The 19,702-nt window shown below is 45.9% G+C and overlaps 1 protein-coding gene across 1 annotated transcript in view; it reads left to right on the plus strand.

The window, feature by feature from the left end:
• SHISA6 (shisa family member 6) overlaps nt 1-17,867 on the plus strand; it is a gene marked incomplete at its 5' end in the record, with an annotated part of 328,804 nt that extends 310,937 nt beyond the window's left edge. The window contains 3 exons of the mRNA XM_032137993.2: nt 5,603-5,659; nt 9,470-9,622; nt 11,450-17,867. Of these exons, the coding sequence (XP_031993884.2) occupies nt 5,603-5,659; nt 9,470-9,622; nt 11,450-12,000 (761 nt within the window). The remainder of the gene's footprint in view (nt 1-5,602; nt 5,660-9,469; nt 9,623-11,449) is intronic.
• Between the last annotated feature and the right edge of the window lie 1,835 nt (nt 17,868-19,702).

Here is a 19,702-nt window from a genome sequence, read left to right on the forward strand (position 1 = left end):
CACATTTTTATTGTTGCATTCCTCCGAACATCCAAAAAACAGATGCTTCATGCTATACTGTTTCAAAGCATACAGAAAGATGGAATGTTATTCACTTGGTTTTACAAAATTATCTTAAAACAAAAGCTTGACAGGGTTAGCACAAAAAATACAAATGTTATTTATGAATGCATATTTCACATGTGTATACATATATCACAAGAAAATAGAATCCAGTGTTGTAATAAAATAATAAGACACCAGAATCAAATAAGATATTTCTCAGTAATAGACAGGTGAATGGTTCAACATGAGGAAATCTATCAATCTACCCTGTCACATTGCTAGACAACTGACAGTGTGTTGACTTAGAAATGCTGATTTTAGTTATTGGGCTAAGGAAACGAGACATCGCCAAAGATGTGTGCTCAGGGTTATTTGATGTAACATTATTAAACTTTTAAACAATTTAAATACCAAAAATAGGAGACCTGCTTAAAGATGGTATGCTTAAATATATTATGCTTAAATGATATATAGACATACAGAATAGACTATTCTATAGAAAGAATATTGTGAAACCATATAAGGTGTTTCAAATAATATTTCAAAACATAAAAATATATTCAAGACACTTTCATTTATTCATTAGGTATGAAGAAGATTAAAGTAGTATATGCAGCATGATTACATATGCAAAAACTAGATATTTTTATCTGTGTGCATAAGTAAATATATGTATAAGCATTTAGGTGGTTTCATCGCTTTTACTACTATAAAAATGCCACAGCCAATTGTCTCACACAATTGTCATTTTGCATACATGTGAAGATTAAATCATGCTATTTTAATTCATTTTAAGAACTACAGTCTGTACAAAATGACACAAATACAAGATTATTCATTGCAATATTATTTAGGTAGGGGAGTCGGGGTTGAGGGTGTATGTAAGCACTCATTTAATCATCTATAGGTGGAAGGTAATAAAAGGAAATACAACAAAATGTCACAGCGGTTATTTTAGGGTTATTCTCATCCTTCTCCTTAATGCCAAAGTAGGAAAAAATCCTCCGTTAATGAAACATTTTAAGTGAGATTCAAACAAAAGGAAAAGCACTGTACTTGTAAATCAAGACATATATTGTTTGTGACTTCTTCTGTTAAAAAAATACAATAAAGATTTCAATTAAGGTGTTTAAAGAGTGTTACATAGGGTCTGGCAAATGGTAGGCCAATAATATATATTCATTCTACTTCAGTCCTCATTTAAATGAAGATCATTGTGAAGATGAGTTTTTTAAAAATGCCTGTGGAAGTGTTCAGCATAGAGTAAGAAGCATAATTGGTTATCAGCAATTATTAAGTGAATCCGAGTCATAAATAACCCTTTCCTAGTGATACCTCAACTCTGAGATGGAAGTCTAGAAGTGTTTCTTACTAACTGCCACTCTCCAGAAACTCCAGATTGAATGACCTGGGTTTCTCCCATTTCTCTGTGATCCTGCCATATTGCTTAAAAATGAACAAATAAACCAAACAACAACAAAAACAAAACCTCACTGGAACTAGTTTTCTTCTTGCCTTTGGAGGACAAGCAAGAAAAAAATGTTTTTTAATCTCTCTGGATTCTCTCTTCTTGCTTAAATTCAGGTCCAGTGTATTTTATTTCTCCTTCACTTATGAAGCTTAGTTTGGCTAGATATGAAATTCTGGGTTGAAAATTCTTTTCTTTAAGAATGTTGAATATTGGCCCCCACTCTCTTCTGGCTTGTAGAGTTTCTGCCGAGAGATCCGCTGTTAGTCTGATGGGCTTCCCTTTGTGGGTAACCCGACCTTTCTCTCTGGCTGCTCTTAACATATTTTCCTTCATTTCAACTTTGGTGACTCTGACAATTAAGTGTCTTGGAGTTGCTCTTCTCGAGGAGTATCTTTGTGGCATTCTCTGTATTTCCTGAATCTGAATGTTGGCCTGCCTTGCTAGATTGGGGAAGTTCTCCTGGATAACATCCTGCAGAGTGTTTTCCAACTTGGTTCCATTCTCCCTGTCACTTTCAGGTACACCAATCAGACGTAGATTTGGTCTTTTCACATAGTCCCATATTTCTTGGAGGCTTTGTTCGTTTCTTTTTATTCTTTTTTCTCTAGACTTCCCTTCTTGCTTCATTTCATTCATTTCATCTTCCATCGCTGACACCCTTTCTATACTACAAGGCTACAGTAACCAAAACAGCATGGTACTGGTACCAAAACAGAGATATAGATCAATGGAACAGAACAGAGCCCTCAGAAATAATGCCACATATCTACAACTATCTGATCTTTGACAAACCTGACAAAAACAAGCAATGGGGAAAGGATTCCCTGTTTAATAAATGGTGCTGGGAAAACTGGCTAGCCATATGTAGAAAGCTGAAACTGGATCCCTTCCTTACACCTTATACAAAAATTAATTCAAGATGGATTAAAGACTTACATGTTAGACCTAAAACCATAAAAACCCTAGAAGAAAATCTAGGCATTACCATTCAGGACATAGGCATGGGCAAGGACTTCATGTCTAAAACACCAAAAGCAATGGCAACAAAAGCCAGAATTGACAAATGGGATCTAATTAAACTAAAGAGCTTCTGCACAGCAAAAGAAACTACCATCAGAGTGAACAGGCAACCTACAAAATGGGAGAAAATTTTCACAACCTACTCATCTGACAAAGGGCTAATATCCAGAATCTACAATGAACTCAAACAAATTTACAAGAAAAAAACAAACAACCCCATCAAAAAGTGGGCGAAGGATATGAACAGACACTTCTCAAAAGAAGACATTTATACAGCCAAAAAACACATGAAAAAATCTCATCATCACTGGCCATCAGAGAAATGCAAATCAAAACCACAATGAGATACCATCGCACACCAGTTAGAATGGTGATCATTAAAAAGTCAGGAAACAACAGGTGCTGGAGAGGATGTGGAGAAATAGGAACACTTTTACACTGTTGGTGGGACTGTAAACCAGTTCAACCATTGTGGAAGTCAGTGTGGCGATTCCTCAGGGATCTAGAACTAGAAATACCATTTGACCCAGCCATCCCATTACTGGGTATATACCCAAAGGACTATAAATCATGCTGCTATAAAGACACATGCACACATATGTTTATTGTGGCACTATTCACAATAGCAAAGACTTGGAACCAACCCAAATGTCCAACAACGATAGACTGGATTAAGAAAATGTGGCACATATACACCATGGAATACTATGCAGCCATAAAAAATGATGAGTTCATGTCCTTTGTAGGGACATGGATGAAACTGGAAACAATCATTCTCAGTAAATTATCGCAAGGTCAAAAAACCAAACACTGCATGTTCTCACTCATGGGTGGGAATTAAACAATGAGAACACATGGACACAGGAAGGGGAACATCACACTCCGGGGACTGTTGTGGGGTTGGGGGAGTGGGGAGGGATAGCATTAGGAGATACACCTAATGCTAAATGATGAGTTAATGGGTGCAGCACACCAACATGGCACATGGATACGTATGTAACAAACCTGCACATTGTGCACGTGTACCCTAAAACTTAAAGTACAATAATAAAAAAAAAATTCAGGTCCAGTGTAGAACTGTTTCAACCTTTGGCAAATAGTTTCTTCCCTGGCTTCAACCTAATCTGTCTTGGGAAGGGACAGTATCTTCATGTGAGAAATTGTGGCCTACTTCCAAAATCCACCCCCACTGGATAGTGTGCTTGACATTTTTTTTTTTTTTTTCCGAGATGAAGTTTTGCTCTATCCCCCAGGCTGGAGTGCAGTGGCGCAATCTTGGCTCACTGCAACCTCTGCCTCCCAGGTTCAAGTGATTCTCCTGCCTCAGCCTCCCGAGTAGCTGGGATTACAGGCACATGCCTCCCCACGTCTGGATAATTTTTGTAATCTTGGTAGAGACCAGGTTTCACCATGTTGGCCAGGCTGGTCTCAAACTCTTGACATGGTGATCCATCCGCCTTGGCCTCTCAAAGTGCTGGGATTACAGGTGTAAGCCACTGCGCCTGGCCCTGTTGTGCTTGACTATTTAGAGTTCAGCCTTCACCAAGGGAATGCTGGATGATTCCATTGGTTTGGGAAATTTTGTCTGGTGGGAATTCACAGGAATTTGTCTTGGAAATTGAGAGTGGAGCTAAAAGAAATCTTGACAAAAAGATCTATTTTGGGCCTGGATTTAGGAGATGGCTACGGGGACTAGCCATCCCTCGTATCCCTACGAGGACTTTGGGATACACTGGATATGGAAGATGACAGGAGGAAAATGGTGACAATGATTGAAGTTTCACATTCCAGGCCCACGGAACAACAGTACCATGGACAGAAGCCTGGACACCAGAATAAAATGAGGAGCTCACTTTGGGACTTAATGATTTAGGGTGAGAGTAGGAGCTTCAAGAGCATGTCCATAAGCATAAAATCTAACCCTACAGATCAAGATGGACCCTGAGCTAGCGTTGTAGATTTGAGAACTATTAATCTGGGCAAGCGGACGTAAACCTTGGAGTAGAGTGAAGTCTTCACAAAGATGCCTGAGCATTATGAAGCCCTGGTATTTACAGAACAGAAGGGGAAATGGGACATAGTGAAGGAGCTATGGAATGAGTAGCCAGAGCATAAGGCCAAAGGCAGGAAAGAAGGCTTCAGTCACAAGATGTAGGGAAATGAAAGCAGATATTCTAGACTGCAACAAGGACAGGGCTGTAACCTGCGGTTTGGGTAAACTAAAGCAAAGGCTTCATGCCTCCTCTTCCCTTTGCTTTAGTTGAAGTCAGATACACGAACAACGAAAAACAAGAACATGACATTTAGTTGAAGCAATCATAGAATGCCGGAGTGCACTGTAGTGGTCAGCCACATTTTCATTCAAACAATTTTAAAAGCTTTTGGAATGCCTTGAACTTCAGGCTTTGGCAACTGTAACTGTGTTAATTGTGTGGCTTATTCCATCTAAGTGGAATATTATTAATAAAGGAAATGCTTTTGAACTATTAGGCTGTGACATTTAAAGGCAGGACAGAGCCTAGAATCCAGGACTCCTGATCTCAGGCAGTGGACAGCTCAGGTCATCTTGCTGCATCTCAGGATGCATCCAGACCCTCCTGTACAAAGGCCTAGGGACAAATCAAAGTCCTGTAAAGTGGAAGTGCCTTAAGTCAGGGCACCCTCACTTTGGTTAACCACACCCTAATACCCACCACTCAAAGAAATCTGCTTCCCCGGCTTAGTTCCCCCACCCAGTCCATGCACGCATGCATGCATACCTGCCAAACACTCCCTACTCTCCATCCTTCTCCTCCCCTACCCACCCCTACAAAGCCTCTATAGCTGGTTGGCCTCATCCAGAGATGTGGGTGGGTCACCATGGTGACAGAGGAAGCCCTGTTGCAGAAGGAGACAGAAACAGCAGGGGACGTTTCTTGGAGCCTCATACAATGACCTCTGCCTTTCTTAGAAGTGCTTCCTTTAAGTCAGAGAAGCACATTAGAGGTAAAGAGAGATGCTGTTATGTTGGAGAGACGGTGGAATGCCTGAACTCTTCTTTAAAAATTTCTTTTCTATGATTTTCAGGTGATCATCAATATAACCATCCGATTTTGAGCAGTGCTACCCAGATCCCGCCACATGGTGAGAGATGATTGAGAGCACTCTGCATTTCCTCCTCATTTCGAGTGGCACCATTCTAAGGACGGATGCCTATCAGGGCATCAAACACATGGTCATTAACTCACTGAAGCTAAGGAGGTGCAAGGAGCCACAGGCCCACCCTCCTCCAGGGCCACAATGCTCTAATCTCACTTGTAGGCTATTTTCCCCTTGGTGTTTCTGTCTCTGATATCAGAATGATCTCTTGACATAAATGGAAAGGGGCTAGACCCATTTCTACTTGCCACCTGTATCACTTCTTACAGTCATAAATTCCATATGTCCACAGCAAGGAGTGGAACACCCTCATTTGCTCAAAGCTATTTGTGATATCATTTACAAAGGACATGAGACTTGGTTAAACTATATGATCCTCCCCAAGCTAATTAAGATTTGATAAAACTCAAAACTGATTTGGGCTTAGCCTCTTGGCAGAAAAAAGAAGCTGAAAATTGTTGAGTGAAGGAGTGTTAGCATAGTGCCCAAGGGTTATAAAACCATGTTTCCCTCTTAGATTATAATATCTTCCCACCAGATCACAGCTGAACAGAGAAAATCTATTTTTGGCACCTGCTCAAGACTTGATAGAACATAAAACAGCCATGTAAATTGTGAACTATCAGTCATTTTTGTCTCTTTGCTGTGAAAGAGTGAAAACATCATTAAAATTTTAGTGAGAGAGAAACTCAAAACAATGATAAATCCTATAGGCTACCTGGTGGAGAGACCTACCACTGTCATGTCAGATTATGGTGTGCCTCAGCATTGAATTTGAGGGATATTATAATTAGGAGGAGGAGATTGGAATATTTTCATGTGCTATGATCCAGGTGGAAATAAATGATGAAAGCAATAGTATAATCAGATTTGTCAGGTTGTGGCATCTAAAAAGTTAGAACTGGGAGAAACTGGGGAGATCAGTGAAAAGAGGTTGATACCAGTGGTGATGTTGACAGTGGGAAAAGAAAGGACAGATGAGATATGAAACCTTTTGAAGAAAGAATTGGAAGAAGTTCCTTACTAACTGAATATGGCTGATGACAGCCAATGATGATATTGATTAGAAAAATGAAGGGTTTTATTAACACAATCTAAGGAATCAGGAAAACAGCCAGTATGTATAGGGGATGGAGTTGTCAGTGAGTTTGGATCTGGACACCTGGAGTTTGCAAGAAAAAATATTCAACAGGCAGGAATGCAGACATGAAGTCTGGAGGAAGGTTAGAGCTGAAGATGTGAGTGAAGCTTTGGAGGCAGTAACAGAAGCCTCAGGAGTGGGGGGGACTCTGCACTGAAAGAGAAGTGCAGAAGGCAGAGGCAGGGAGCCTAGGGGATGCCCACAGTGATTAAGCAGCTTCAGGAAGAGCCAGAAAAGGCATGCAAGGAGAGCTCCCACTTGCTCAGTCAGACTCTGAAAGAACAACTACCGAGCTCATTTTCCCGAGAAGGAGCCAACATAAGCAGACTCCTGAATACAACAGGAGGAGCCATTCTTCCCTCCTTCTCTTCCTGTCTTCTCTTTTCCAACTGGTGCAAGGAGATGGGGGTTGATGAGACCCGGTCCCTGCCCTTGAGCAGCTCACAATGTAGTGGGAGTAGAGTTTTCTCTGCATCGCTTTCTTGGATGTTCCCTTCTTTCCCAGGAGCTGGGAGAGTGACTCTCAAGTGAGGAGGGGGCCTGAGTCTACTTAATTAGTGTTCTACAAAGAGCATTAATTGGATCCTTATTCTGGGCCAAGCACTATGAAGGAATCAAAAAAAATTGGAAAGCAAGGCCCTGCTGTCAAGGAGATTGCAATATTTGGAGATCCACAATTCCAACTCAAGTCAAATTATTAGAGATCAGTTAGATACTAAACTGGGTGGAACTGACTAGAAGAGCAATATGGGCTTAAAGAACAGGTATTGTCGTGGGCTAAAAAGATGGGACATTGGCACAGCAAAATGTCTTGAGTGAGGAGAGAATTTCATTGAGAAGAGTAGAGGAGGCATTTCCATAGGAGGGAGAGTGTGCAACGGTGATCCCATGAAGGCAGAAGGCAAGGGAGAGCTGGCCTTGGTTCAGGGGTATGTTCTGGAACACAGTGGTGGAACAAGAGTATCCAGGAAGATTGCATTTGGAAGTGGGTGAGCTGAGTGATGCCTTGTTGAGAGTATAATGCCAACAGGCAGAAGGAGGTTCCTTCTTCTCCAGCATGGCCAAAGTGAAGAGACAAGTGCTGAGAGATGAGTGGCTATTACTCCCTCTGAGGAGCAGCACTCCCAAGTTCCTGCTCACTCCACTTCCTGGCATCTGTCCTGATGCATGCCAGGGAGGCTCTTTCTGTACAGCATGTTCTGATGGGGATGTAGAGCACCCTCCACCCCCTCACATATGTCCTGAGCTGGCACGAATACCATCTCACTGGCTGAGTCCCTGGCTTAGTTCCCAATGTTGGGGGTGACAATTAAGGCAGGAAGGGGTAAAGAAGCCAGGAGTCCCCAGTGCTTGGGGCTGCCCTTGGACAACACCTAGGAGGGCTTCTCTCTCTCCCACCTCTCACACAGTCCACAGAATTTCTGCTTTCCACGGTTCCACACTCTTTTTGCCAAGAGGTGTGGCAGTCCTCCTGCACATTCGTCCGAAGTTAGAGCCTGCCCCCTCTCAGAAATTCTTTGGCCTTGAGGTGTCCCAAACCAAAGACGATGGAGGAATAACACAGTGAGACTATAGCCTCCCAACTGCCTCACTTCTAGGAATGGTACCACCATTTCCCATGGCAGCCACTCATTGACTTCTTATTGTGGCTTCTCTTCCTCAAGTCCGTGAAGCACTGAGGCATGCTCATCTTCTTCCCCAGGATCTCCAGCTCTTTCTGTCCCCTCATCCTCACTGCCTCCCTCACCGGCCCTGCATGCCCCCTCTCCAGATGTCATTCATCTGGCCCTGAGCCCAGCGCACACTGCACTGGGCTCCCATCAGCCATCCTCTCACCTCCCTTTCACCTTTTCTCCCACTTTTCCTTCCATTCTTTTCCCCAGCTCTGGCATTGAACAACACTCCTTTCCATCTCTTCAGATTCTTGCATCTCAATGCTGTATCTCAGGGGAAGGAAGGAGAAAGTGGGGATGATGTGCTATGCATTTTTGTCTACATTCTTTCCTCCAGCAGCTTAGAGATGGCTAAGGGGGCTTCAGAGAAAGGAATTAGAGTAAGATAAAATAGCTCTGTGGCTCATTGTGGCTTGTCAGGTGCAGAGCTTGGAGAGGAGAAAGGGGCTACATAAGCTGTGAAAGGATGCCATGGATGGAGCATGGGTTGGGTCTCAGTGGAGCTGGGTCCTGGACTCAGTTCTTCTATGAGTACATAAATAACATAAGTCACTCCATGTCCTCCAACTCAGATTTTTCTGAGCCTGAGAGCTAGGTTTGCCTAAAGCTATTAAGAAAACAACAGCACTTTCACACAGAAGTAGATGATATTTATGATGCCCCTCAGCTCCATCAGGCTTATGTTTTCAGCAGATAACCCAGAGATGTACTAGGAGAGAGAATTCGCTCCTCAGACTCGAGTCGAGTCTCCCATTCACAGAATGGTGAACTGTCTTGGTGGTGGCTAAAACAGCATCTACCCCTAGGCTTATTGACAACTGGAACTGAACATGAGGGAAACTGAGTCAACAGTATCACCTACGTCCAAGCACGGAGGTCCAGGAAAGCAGGATGGGGATTAGAATCAGGGGTGAGGCAGAAAGCACACCTGCCACAGACATGGTCCTCATTAACACAAAACACCCCTCCCTTTTCTTGCAGAGAAGCCACGGATGAACAACATCCTGACATCAGCCACCGAGCCCTATGACCTTTCCTTCTCCCGCTCTTTCCAGAACTTGGCCCACCTGCCCCCATCCTATGAGTCTGCAGTAAAGACCAACCCCAGCAAGTATTCATCTCTGAAGAGGCTAAGTAAGTTGAATTTCCCCCAAGTTGGGGTCTGTCTCTGAGGCTCCAGGATACCTTCCTATGTCACACTATCTTGCTCCATACCCCATAGGACAGCTGTTGAATCCCAAGAATAAAGAAGGAGTTGCAGGATGAGAGAAGAGAATAAACAAGCTCTTTGCTTTTGTTCCTTACATAAAAAGAAGGCCTTAGAATCCTGAGATTCACATCCCCATAGGAGACAGCCTTCCAACTCATGCACCAGTTTAACTGCAGGAGAAAGCCTTCTCCCAGTCCTGCGCCCACCTGCCTTCTTCAAACCATGGGCCTTCCTTGCTGTATACCCTACACTGGATAGAGGCTAGCAATGGCCAGAGCTTTCTCTGAAACCTCTCCCAGAGGCCCACAAACCAGCTCCCTCTCCAACCCAGCCAACAGTGTCTTGAGGACCTGAGATCCTTCACCTCCCATGCATACACCCCATTTCACCAGTCCAATCCAGTTTATCCGGTGATGCCAGATCTGCCTCTTGAGTCTGGGGAGACTCTGGGCATCAATGGGTTAAAGATACAAAAATATCAAAAAAGTTCCCTAAAGGACAGCTCTTCCTCCCTGGCTTTCTGGCCTTGGACCTTCTCCTCCCATTTTCCCGGGAGTCTCTTTTGATGACCACCCAACTGCAGTTGGAGCCTCAAGGGCTGAGCATTTGCTTGAAAGCTTCAAGGTAACCTACCCTGACAGAAGTGCAGCCCAAGTCCACATCAGCCACCTCCATGGTGAAAGGGGAGTCTCTAGCTAGAGATGGGACTGTCTGATAACCCGAGGAATCATCCCGAGTTGATGAAATTTGGCTCAGGAGGAAGGATACCCATCAGCGACCCTGCTGCACCAACTGAAGAGCAGACAGAATTCCCACACTTTTGCAGAGATCTAGAAGGCCATGTGTAGGAGGGCTCATTTCTGAAATTTGGGGCAATGCAGGTTTGTGTGTAACCTGCAAGTTCAAGTAGGTTTATGTGTAGCATGCAAGTTCTGGGCAAATTCAAGGGTACAGAGAGCAGTGTGAGCTTAGGAGGGCCTGCTGGATAGAGAGGAAGTGGAGCATCTAAATGAGGCGCACATGTAAGATTACCCCAACCAGCTTGTGTTATGGGCACAGGTGGAGTGTGTGTAGGCTGATTATGTGGCTGTGTGGGGACTGAAGGCCCATGTATTGGCTTTCTATGCATTGCCTGTTACTACAGAGAAGGTGTTACGATGTTCCTAAGTTAACCAGTTAAACATTTTCACAAGTGTTTCTTAGTCTGAGCATCTTACTTTATTCTAGCAGGAGGCTGGCTCTGGACCTCATCAGGAAGCTTCGAGAGCTGCTATTTGGATGTTTTAGTAAGACAGATAGTCATTCTGTTTCAGGACCATGGTGTGGTAGATACGGCCCAGGACCAGGGGGAGTTCAGGGACTTGGGCTTGCTATCAACTCTGCCCTGAACGCACCAGGGATTCTGAGGAAGTCCCTTAACATATCCCTACTCAAGGTGGTCCATGTACCAGAGGCTTTTAGCATTGCCTGGGAGCTTGTTAGAGATGCAAACTCTTGGGCCCACCCCAGACCCACTGAATTAGAATCTGCATTTAACAAGCCCCCAGAGAATGGTTTGCACATTCAGTGGGAAAATACACCCTTCACCCGTCTGAACCTCCAGGTCCTAATCCATAACTAAAGGAGTTTGACTGTATTATCCCTTAAAGTTGACAGGTCTGTGATGGAGCAGGAGTGGGGCAGGGTTCTATCTGAGTCCTGGCTGCAGGGTCACCCCAGTTGCCTTCTCTCACTCTGTCTCTCCCCTGCAGCCGACAAGGAGGCTGACGAGTATTACATGAGACGGCGGCACCTGCCCGACCTGGCTGCCCGCGGCACCCTCCCCCTCAATGTCATCCAGATGTCTCAACAGAAGCCGTTGCCACGGGAACGACCCCGCCGGCCCATCCGGGCCATGTCCCAGGACAGGGTCCTGTCCCCGGATCGGGGCCTGCCGGATGACTTCAGCATGCCCTATGACCGCATCCTGTCCGACGAACAGCTGCTCTCCACGGAGCGCCTGCACTCCCAGGACCCGCTGCTGTCCCCAGAGCGGACGGCCTTTCCCGAGCAGTCGCTGTCCAGGGCCATCTCGCACACGGACGTCTTTGTGTCCACACCCGTGCTGGACCGCTACCGCATGAGCAAGATGCACTCTCATCCCAGTGCCTCCAATAACTCGTACGCCACCCTGGGCCTGAGCCAGACGGCAGCCAAGCGCCACGCCTTTGCCTCACGCAGACACAACACAGTGGAGCAGCTGCACTACATCCCGGGCCACCACACCTGCTACACAGCCAGCAAGACCGAAGTGACCGTGTGACCGGCGGGGCAGGGCTGGGGCTGCTGGGCGTGGCAGAGCAGAGCAGGGGCCAGGAGGGGCCGGGAGCAGAGCTTCTAGCCTTGCCACTCTCCCTTCCCTCGTCCCCTCTGTAGGAAGTGGGGGTGGGCCACCTTTGCCCAAAAAGCCATACCCCCGGGGACACAGCCCCGATGACCTGGTTCAATACGCTTAGACCCAGGACCAAGAGCAATCACTCTTGCTCCTCCAGAAGAATCAATGGGGAGTGAGGAGGGGGCCAGGCCCCATTCTTACCCCCGACCACCTTCGCCAACTCCCTTTCCATCCCGCGCCTCCTTCTCCCTGTCCAGGGGACTCAGCTGCAGGTTCTGTCAGCAAAGAGACCCTTGCTTGACCGTGGTCTGAAGCTGCCTGGGTTTGAAGGGGCCAGCGGGTCCAATCAGTGGGCTGACCGAATAGGCTACTCGGTCTCATTCATTTACCTAGAACCGCATCACAGAAATCTTCTAGTGCCTAAAAACTGCCTGCTCGCTCTCTCAGAGCCAGGGAGCTGCTGTGTCCATAAGCACAATAATGATTCTTTTCTTGCCTGCTGGAACTCTCTGGTCCCCACTGAGTGACCCTTCCTTTGCTGACCCCTGAGGGCCCAACCCTGGCCCTGTGCCCCTCCCCTCAACCCCAGGACCAGGAGGGGTTCCCTTCCTTCAGCTGCCTCCCCATTGGTGGGAACTCTGCCCCCTTCCAGCTGACTGCCCGCCCATAAGGACCCTGGGCCTGTCCTGTTAGCGGGCTGTGCTCCTCCCCTGGGCCTGTCCTGTTAGCGGGCTGTGCTCCTCCCCTGGGCCTGTCTTGTTAGCGGGCTGTGCTCCTCCCCTGGCCCTGAGGACTTCACCCTTGAGTTCTCTGGGGTTTTGGCTGTAGCCTTCGCAGAGGGGAGTAGCGATGGGGTGCTGGCCCTCCCAGACACCCGATCATCTCCACACTCCCTCCAGGCCTCTAGACCTGACCATGACTGCCACTCTGGCCGCCTTCTCCACCCCTGCTCTGCTCCCAGGAGGCACCTGCGGTGGCCCGAGAGCCAGGGTGGGGAGGGCCACTGTGATGCGCGGGGTCTCGGGCTCAACATTCGCATCCTGCAGGGCTCCACCTGTTCCCACATGCACCTCCAGCAGGACCCAGACAGAAGTTTCTAGAGAGCAGCTCTTCAGCCCCCAGACAAGAAGGATGAGAGGTGGTTGTCCTGCACCCTCTCTGCCTATCCTTCCTTCCCCATCTCTGTCTACCTGCTCAGTTCAGAGATCACTCCTACTGCCTGTCTCCCCTTCCCCCATATCCTCCCTGCAACTTTATTCTTCCTGGCTGTTCCTTCTTCAGATCCGTGCCTCCTCTGGATCAAAGGGACAAAGACCTATTAGCAAAAGCAAACGAAGGTCCTCCAGGCGACTGGCCTAGGGGCTAACTGAGCAGGTCCCCACAGTATGGACCCTTTCTGCAGGCACTGGGGCACCTGGTAGACCATGGTCCTCAGCTCTGTTGAGGGACCACCACTGCCCGCCGACCTCAGCCTCTTCCCCGCCTCCAGCCTGGGGGTTGGCATGGTGTGACGGCCTCCTGGGGAGGTGACAGTGAATTCAGCAGCATTCGCTCCCCCAAGACCAGAGAGCCTGGTGGGGAAAAGAAGGGGTTCCCTCATTCTCAGGGCCAGGGCACCCGCTGGGTTGGGGCTGGGGGAATCAACTTCAGGCTATTGCGTGAAGGTGTGATCTAAAAACAGTCAGATCCAACAGCAGTGCCCTTATAAATGGGGTTTTACCTGCCCTCAGTTCTGCACTCATGGCCCTTTAAAAAGGCGAGTGTAGAAGGAGAATTTATTGGTGCCAGCCCTGGAGACTTTTAATCTAACCAAGTCCACAAGCCACAGAGAAAGCAATGGACTGTGTCCTTTCACTGATTTCAAGAGTTCCAAAGCTCTCATCTCCTTCTCCCCTCCCCAGGGTGTGCCTCCCAACAGGAACAGGAAACCATCACCCTGGATCTTAGGGGGATGGAGGCTGGGGGTTGTGAAAGCCACCCTCAGCCCCCACACTGGGGACACACTCCTGGAGTTGTGCGGCTGGAAGGCCAGGGACTACCCTCTCCACTTTCCTCCCAACAGACACATAAACCTTCTTAGGGCTGGTCCCCAGGGGTTTATGAGTTTGTTCCAGAAGATGAGGCTAAGAGGGTTGGAAAGGAAGAAGTGAGTCTGAATAGAGCAGGTGGCTCCCAGCTGGGCCCCTGAGCCCAGCACCTTTGAATCCTCTAATCTGTGGCCATCCCTGGGAAGGCAGGATGCTGGTGGTGAGGGGAAAGGACCTGAGTGGCTGAGAATGCCCTTCCCAGGTGTCTACATGCAGGTATACACCAAACCAGAAAGCTGATCCCATCTCCAGTGTCAAAGCTTCTCAGCACCAAGTTCTCCAGCCCCCAGGGTGACACTTTTCCCCAGGGGTCCTCCCCAAGCCCTGTCTCTGACAGGGTTTCTGTCTGTCTCAGGGGTTGTTGATGAGTTGATTCCAAGATATTTCTCATCCCAGCCTTACCACTGTCTGGCTGAAAGTATCTGATGTCAGTTGGGTTGGAAATTCTACTGCAATGCTTACTTCTTTTTGAGGATTTCTTCTGCTTCACCTTTGGGTCTAGAAGCAAGGAGTGAAGGGAGGGAGAGAGGGAGGAAGGAAAGGAAGGAGGGAAGAAAAAAGAAATAGAGATAGGTCTACAAACTTGCTCCAATTCAGTCCCACATTTCAAAATCCAGAAAACTGTGTCCTAGCTGGGACACAGAGGTATCCCATTTATTCAGCTGTCCCATCCATCTTTATGGAACAAGCAAAGCCACATCACTAGGCAAGTTCACGTAGCAGATAAAAGAGGCTTCTGGGGCTGGAACCTAGATGCCATGATGAACCAGGCTGGTGGCCTCTACCATACATAGAATTACCATCTACCCTTACAGTAAAAGCCTCCCTCCCCCTCACAAAGGAAGCCTAAAGCCCAAGATTTCCCTCCCCTTGTTTTATTCATTCTTGCACATTATTGCTCTAACAGGAATGAACTGGAATCTGCACAGGTTCTCTCCTGCCCCGAAAGTTCTGCCTGGTCTCCTTGGCCTCTGGTGGCACTGAAGCTCTCATAATCCCTCCTGCACCTCCACCTTCCCTGTCTTGCTCCAGGCTCCTGGCTCCATGCCTTCCTGCGTCAAAAAGGCTTTGCCAAGAATTCCTTCACCTCCTAACAGGGCTTCTGCCCTCAGGGCTCCCCCAGTGTCTTGGGAGTGTCTTGGGCCATGCATCTGCCTCTTAGAAAGTTCCAACCTTGCCCCCAATTCAAATTTCTCCTCCCCTCTTTCCACTCTCCCTCCCAGAAACTCCTGATTTCCAGAAAACCTGATTTCAATGCCTGGTCACTCCTTCCTTCCTCTCATCTCCCTCTTCCTCCATCTACCTTCCTCTATTCCTAATTTCTTTTCCCTGGTCTTGCTATAATCTCCAGCTCTAAAAATCAGAGCTCTCAGTGAAAACAATGGAAGAATAGGACATTCTTTGGGTCTTCTGTTTGCCTCACTGGTGTATCCTTCATCTCCTGCCCCTGCGAGTTGATACCCCAGTGCACGGAGCCAAGGGCTTTCCCCCTCTGAGCTCTGGGAGGGAAGGGAATGGAGCTCTGGGTTTGAGATGTCATGGCCTGTGATGGTCAGTTTGGTTCCTGCCACTAGCAAGTCCCCTGAAGCTCCCAACCCAGCCTGATGTTAGCCCAGAAGCTCCTGCTCTGGCCAAAGACTCCTATCCTTGAGGGCTCTCAGCCACTGCTCCAACACACTTGCCCCCTTCCTGCTTGTGTATGTCACCTATCCTCCTTCGTCCACAAAGACTTGAGGGCCTCCTGAGTCTCCAAGCATGGAGCAATATCCACACCAACATCCCTGCCATCAAACTCAATCCATTTTCTTCAGAGACACCTTGTCTGTCACCAGCCTCCAACTTCATATTCCTTCCACAGGCAACTGTGCACTTGACCCAAGGTAAAATGAAAGGGCTGCCAATCACTCGGACTCCAGAAGGCGCCTGCCCTGAGAAAAGCTGGCATGTTACCTCCCACATACATTTCCTGTCATCCTCTCCGAATCTGGGAAATTTTGCTCTGGAGTATTTTCAAGAAAGCGCATTGTGTTTTAATGAAGTATTTTTCAGGGTTCAAATGTTATTTTTTATACATGCAGCATTTTAATGGCAGATTCAATATGAAGGACATGTCTTCCTGGGCTCTATATTTGATTTTGGAAGGCAGCATACTCTCGGAGAAAAAAAGCACAGGGCTGAGGCTCTGGAGACACAGCTTCCAGCCCTGGCTTTGTCTCCGAGGGGGAGTCATGTTCCCCACTCAGTGCCTCAGTTTCCCCATCTGTAAAATGAGGGGCTTTGACTAGATGAGCTCTGAAGTTTCATCCAGCTCTTACACTGTAGGGCTTTCATTCCCTGCCAGCACCTGCTCTCCCCGTTCCTCCCCACCTCCACTGAGCTGCACACATCCCACAACGCCTGCCCCACAGCGATGTCCTCAGATGTCCTGGACAGCCACCGCACTCCTCACTAGACCCTGGGGTGGGCCTGATGGGCTCGATCACCCAGGGATGCCCTCGTACCTGAAGTTTAAGGGCCTAACGATTCAATAGGTCACCAACTGTGTGCCATGGAAGCCCTCTTGTAGAGACACGCCTAAATCATCCTAAGTGACTGTGGAATTCTGGGGAATTCTGAGTTTGGAGTTTCCATTTGGATACGGTCCTTATAGCTGGAGGGAGGCAGTTCCAATTTCAGAGAGAGAGAGCTGGCTGGAGAGAAAGGTCTGGAAGTTTGCCCACAAGGGCATGAAGTTTGTACTTGAGGGCAGCTGGGAAATTCATTTCAAGCTGCAGAGGAACATGTGCACAGGCTGTTGTGTGGCAATGAATGTCATGATATCCCACTCTGAAATATGTCTCCTGAAGACCAAGTCTGGATACTGAGGCTCCATTCCAACTGGAGGAGGAGGCATCACTATCTGGGCTGCTAGGAAGGGGCATTCACCCCATCCTAGTACCTTTCTAGTCCTTTTCATGACACTACCGTCCTCCCGGTGAAGGCTTGTGAAGCAAGAATGGAGAGTCCAAGTTTGTTATCATCAAACTCATCTTGTAAATCAGCAAACACATGAACCTTCCATCAGTCAGAGAAATAATGTTGTGGCTGTGTGTTTCCTTAATGCTCTCCTTCCTGAGGGAGGAGAAGACCCTGCTTAACTTTGCTGCCCACCCTGCAGTGACCCCTGAATGCCACACCATGGGAGGACTCATTCATTGGCTTTGTAGTGGCAAATATTCCTCTAGTTCTATAACTCAACTAGACATTTTGTAGTAAAGAATTCTTGAAATTCTCTAATAAAAAGCAATTCTTACTGTAATATTTTTAGTTTGGGGACACAATTTCCTAAGGGGGGATTAATGAACATTTTTATGCATTAGCCCAATTTATGAATTCCATGTTTATTATATGGTAGTACTGATGAAAAGTACCTTTCTATCTGTATCTTTGCAGTTTCTTCGTTACTCACACGTAAGCTTCATGGTAAGCAGTGCTCTAGTAACTGCTTCTCTGTACAAATCTCATCGTTCTACTTACCTGTCAAAGCACATTCTACATGTACTGTAAACAGATACACTTTAGTAAGATTTAGTCTTAAGGATTTTTCCACTTTTGTCAGTAACAGATATTTATGGATTAAAAAATAAAGCCGTTTCAACATAACGTGTGTCTCTTTAAGTAGCCACATGCTGACTTTTACAGAGTCAAAACCAAAAGTAATTAAAAAGCAAGAAAGAATGTAGAAGGTCATTGGAGTTGGGGGCAGAAGCAAAGATTAACCGCAAATAGCAGCTAGAGAACTTTGAGAGTGAAAGGAGTGTTTTAAAACTGGATTGTGCTGATGGTTGTACAACTGTATAAATTTACTAAAAATCACAAAAGTTTATACTTGCAATGGGTGACTGTTACGATATACCAATTAAACCACAATAATGCTTTCTACAATGGGTACTATGAGGAATGTGGGAAGACAGGCCTAGGACAAGTGTCAATGGACAAGGTATACTAATTCAAAGTAGAATTACTAGGTTGGTGCAAAAGTAATTGAGGTTTTTGCCATTAAAAGTTGAAACGGCTTTATTTTATAATTAAAAGTTTTTGCCATTAAAAGTAAAGGCAGAAACTTCAATTACTTTTGCACCGACCTAATAGAAGTTCTGGCTCCTTATCTGTCCTCATTTAGCCCAGAACTGTTTAATATTCTTGGACATTAGGTCTTAGTCTGGTCTTTGAGTTAGTTCTTGTAGTTACCATGGGTAATTGGAGTACAGCCAGTTAAGTGTCCAGGCCATTTAACCCAGAGAATCAAATTGCACCATGAGAATTTATTTAGATTTGGAGTTTTGTTCAACACTCTCTTTTTCTGGACATGTTTTTAATGTTTTTAATATTATTTCTTTGGCACATGTTCACTTTTGCTGTTAAAGTCATCTGTTTTCTGTTTCTGAATTTTCACCAGAACCTCAATACCAGTGGGCTCAGGTTCAGCAAACAAAGTATTGCCAAACGGGAAAGTTGGCTAAACACCCAATTTCAGCACCTCCACAGTTCCTAGAATCCACAGTCAGTCACACTCTCTTACCAACTCCCCAACTCCCTTGTAAATAAAACGCTTCTCATTGAAGGCATTGGACTTATTTCCAAAAATCCTCTCATTTTCTCCTATCACTGGCATTCATTACCTAGGACAAAGTTACAAACCCGTTTATTATTGTACATTATAACCCATAACCACACATACTCTGAAATGTATTTACTCATTACAACAATCACTATAGCAGTGCATCTAAGTTATAGTGTCTCTAACCTGTTATGACTCACAGCTAGTACACACACACACACACACACACACACACACACACACATACACATACGACAAGTACAGGAAAGCCTCATTAATCTATATCCATTATTGGAAAGAACCCTCATCCTCCCCCAAAAAAAACCCAAATTCTGAATTGGGGAATGTTTTTTAGCGAAGTGTAATTTAATTATAATGCTTAAACATACACATAATGACTAAATTAAGACTAAAACATGTTCCCTAATAGAAACTCTGAGGAAATATTCCTTACTGAATATGTAAGAATAATATGTGACTAAAATTAAAACGGTCAAGAGGTATGGGTCAGAGAGCTCTCAATATGCTTTAATGGTGCTTCTGAAATATTTTAAAAGACTTTTCTCAAAAAAGCTAAATATCTCCCTTTAAATATTCTTAACTTTAACAATTTGTTCAACTTTTTCTCTTTGGTCCTCAAAGGTAAACCTCCAGTCAGACCCTGACCACAGCTGTCACTAATTCCGAATTCGTGAGATCTGAATAAATGAAGTTTTAATACACCATCATTAACAAGTCAAGGCCAACAAAACACTCATGTTGGAAGCTGAGATTCTAGGAGTTTTGGACAGCTTTCCACCTGCAGTGTCACGTTGAACACTAATTTTCTTCTTTCTCCTCTCTGGTTTAGCATGAGAATGAAGCTCAAAACCCCTAGGGAGTAGCAAGAAAGATTTCCTTCAAGGATCTAAAAAGACCTAGGACACTCACTATTTAGGCTACA

This window comes from Hylobates moloch, unplaced genomic scaffold, assembly GCF_009828535.3.
Source record: "Hylobates moloch isolate HMO894 unplaced genomic scaffold, HMol_V3 SCAFFOLD_19, whole genome shotgun sequence".
Lineage (NCBI taxonomy): Eukaryota > Metazoa > Chordata > Mammalia > Primates > Hylobatidae > Hylobates > Hylobates moloch.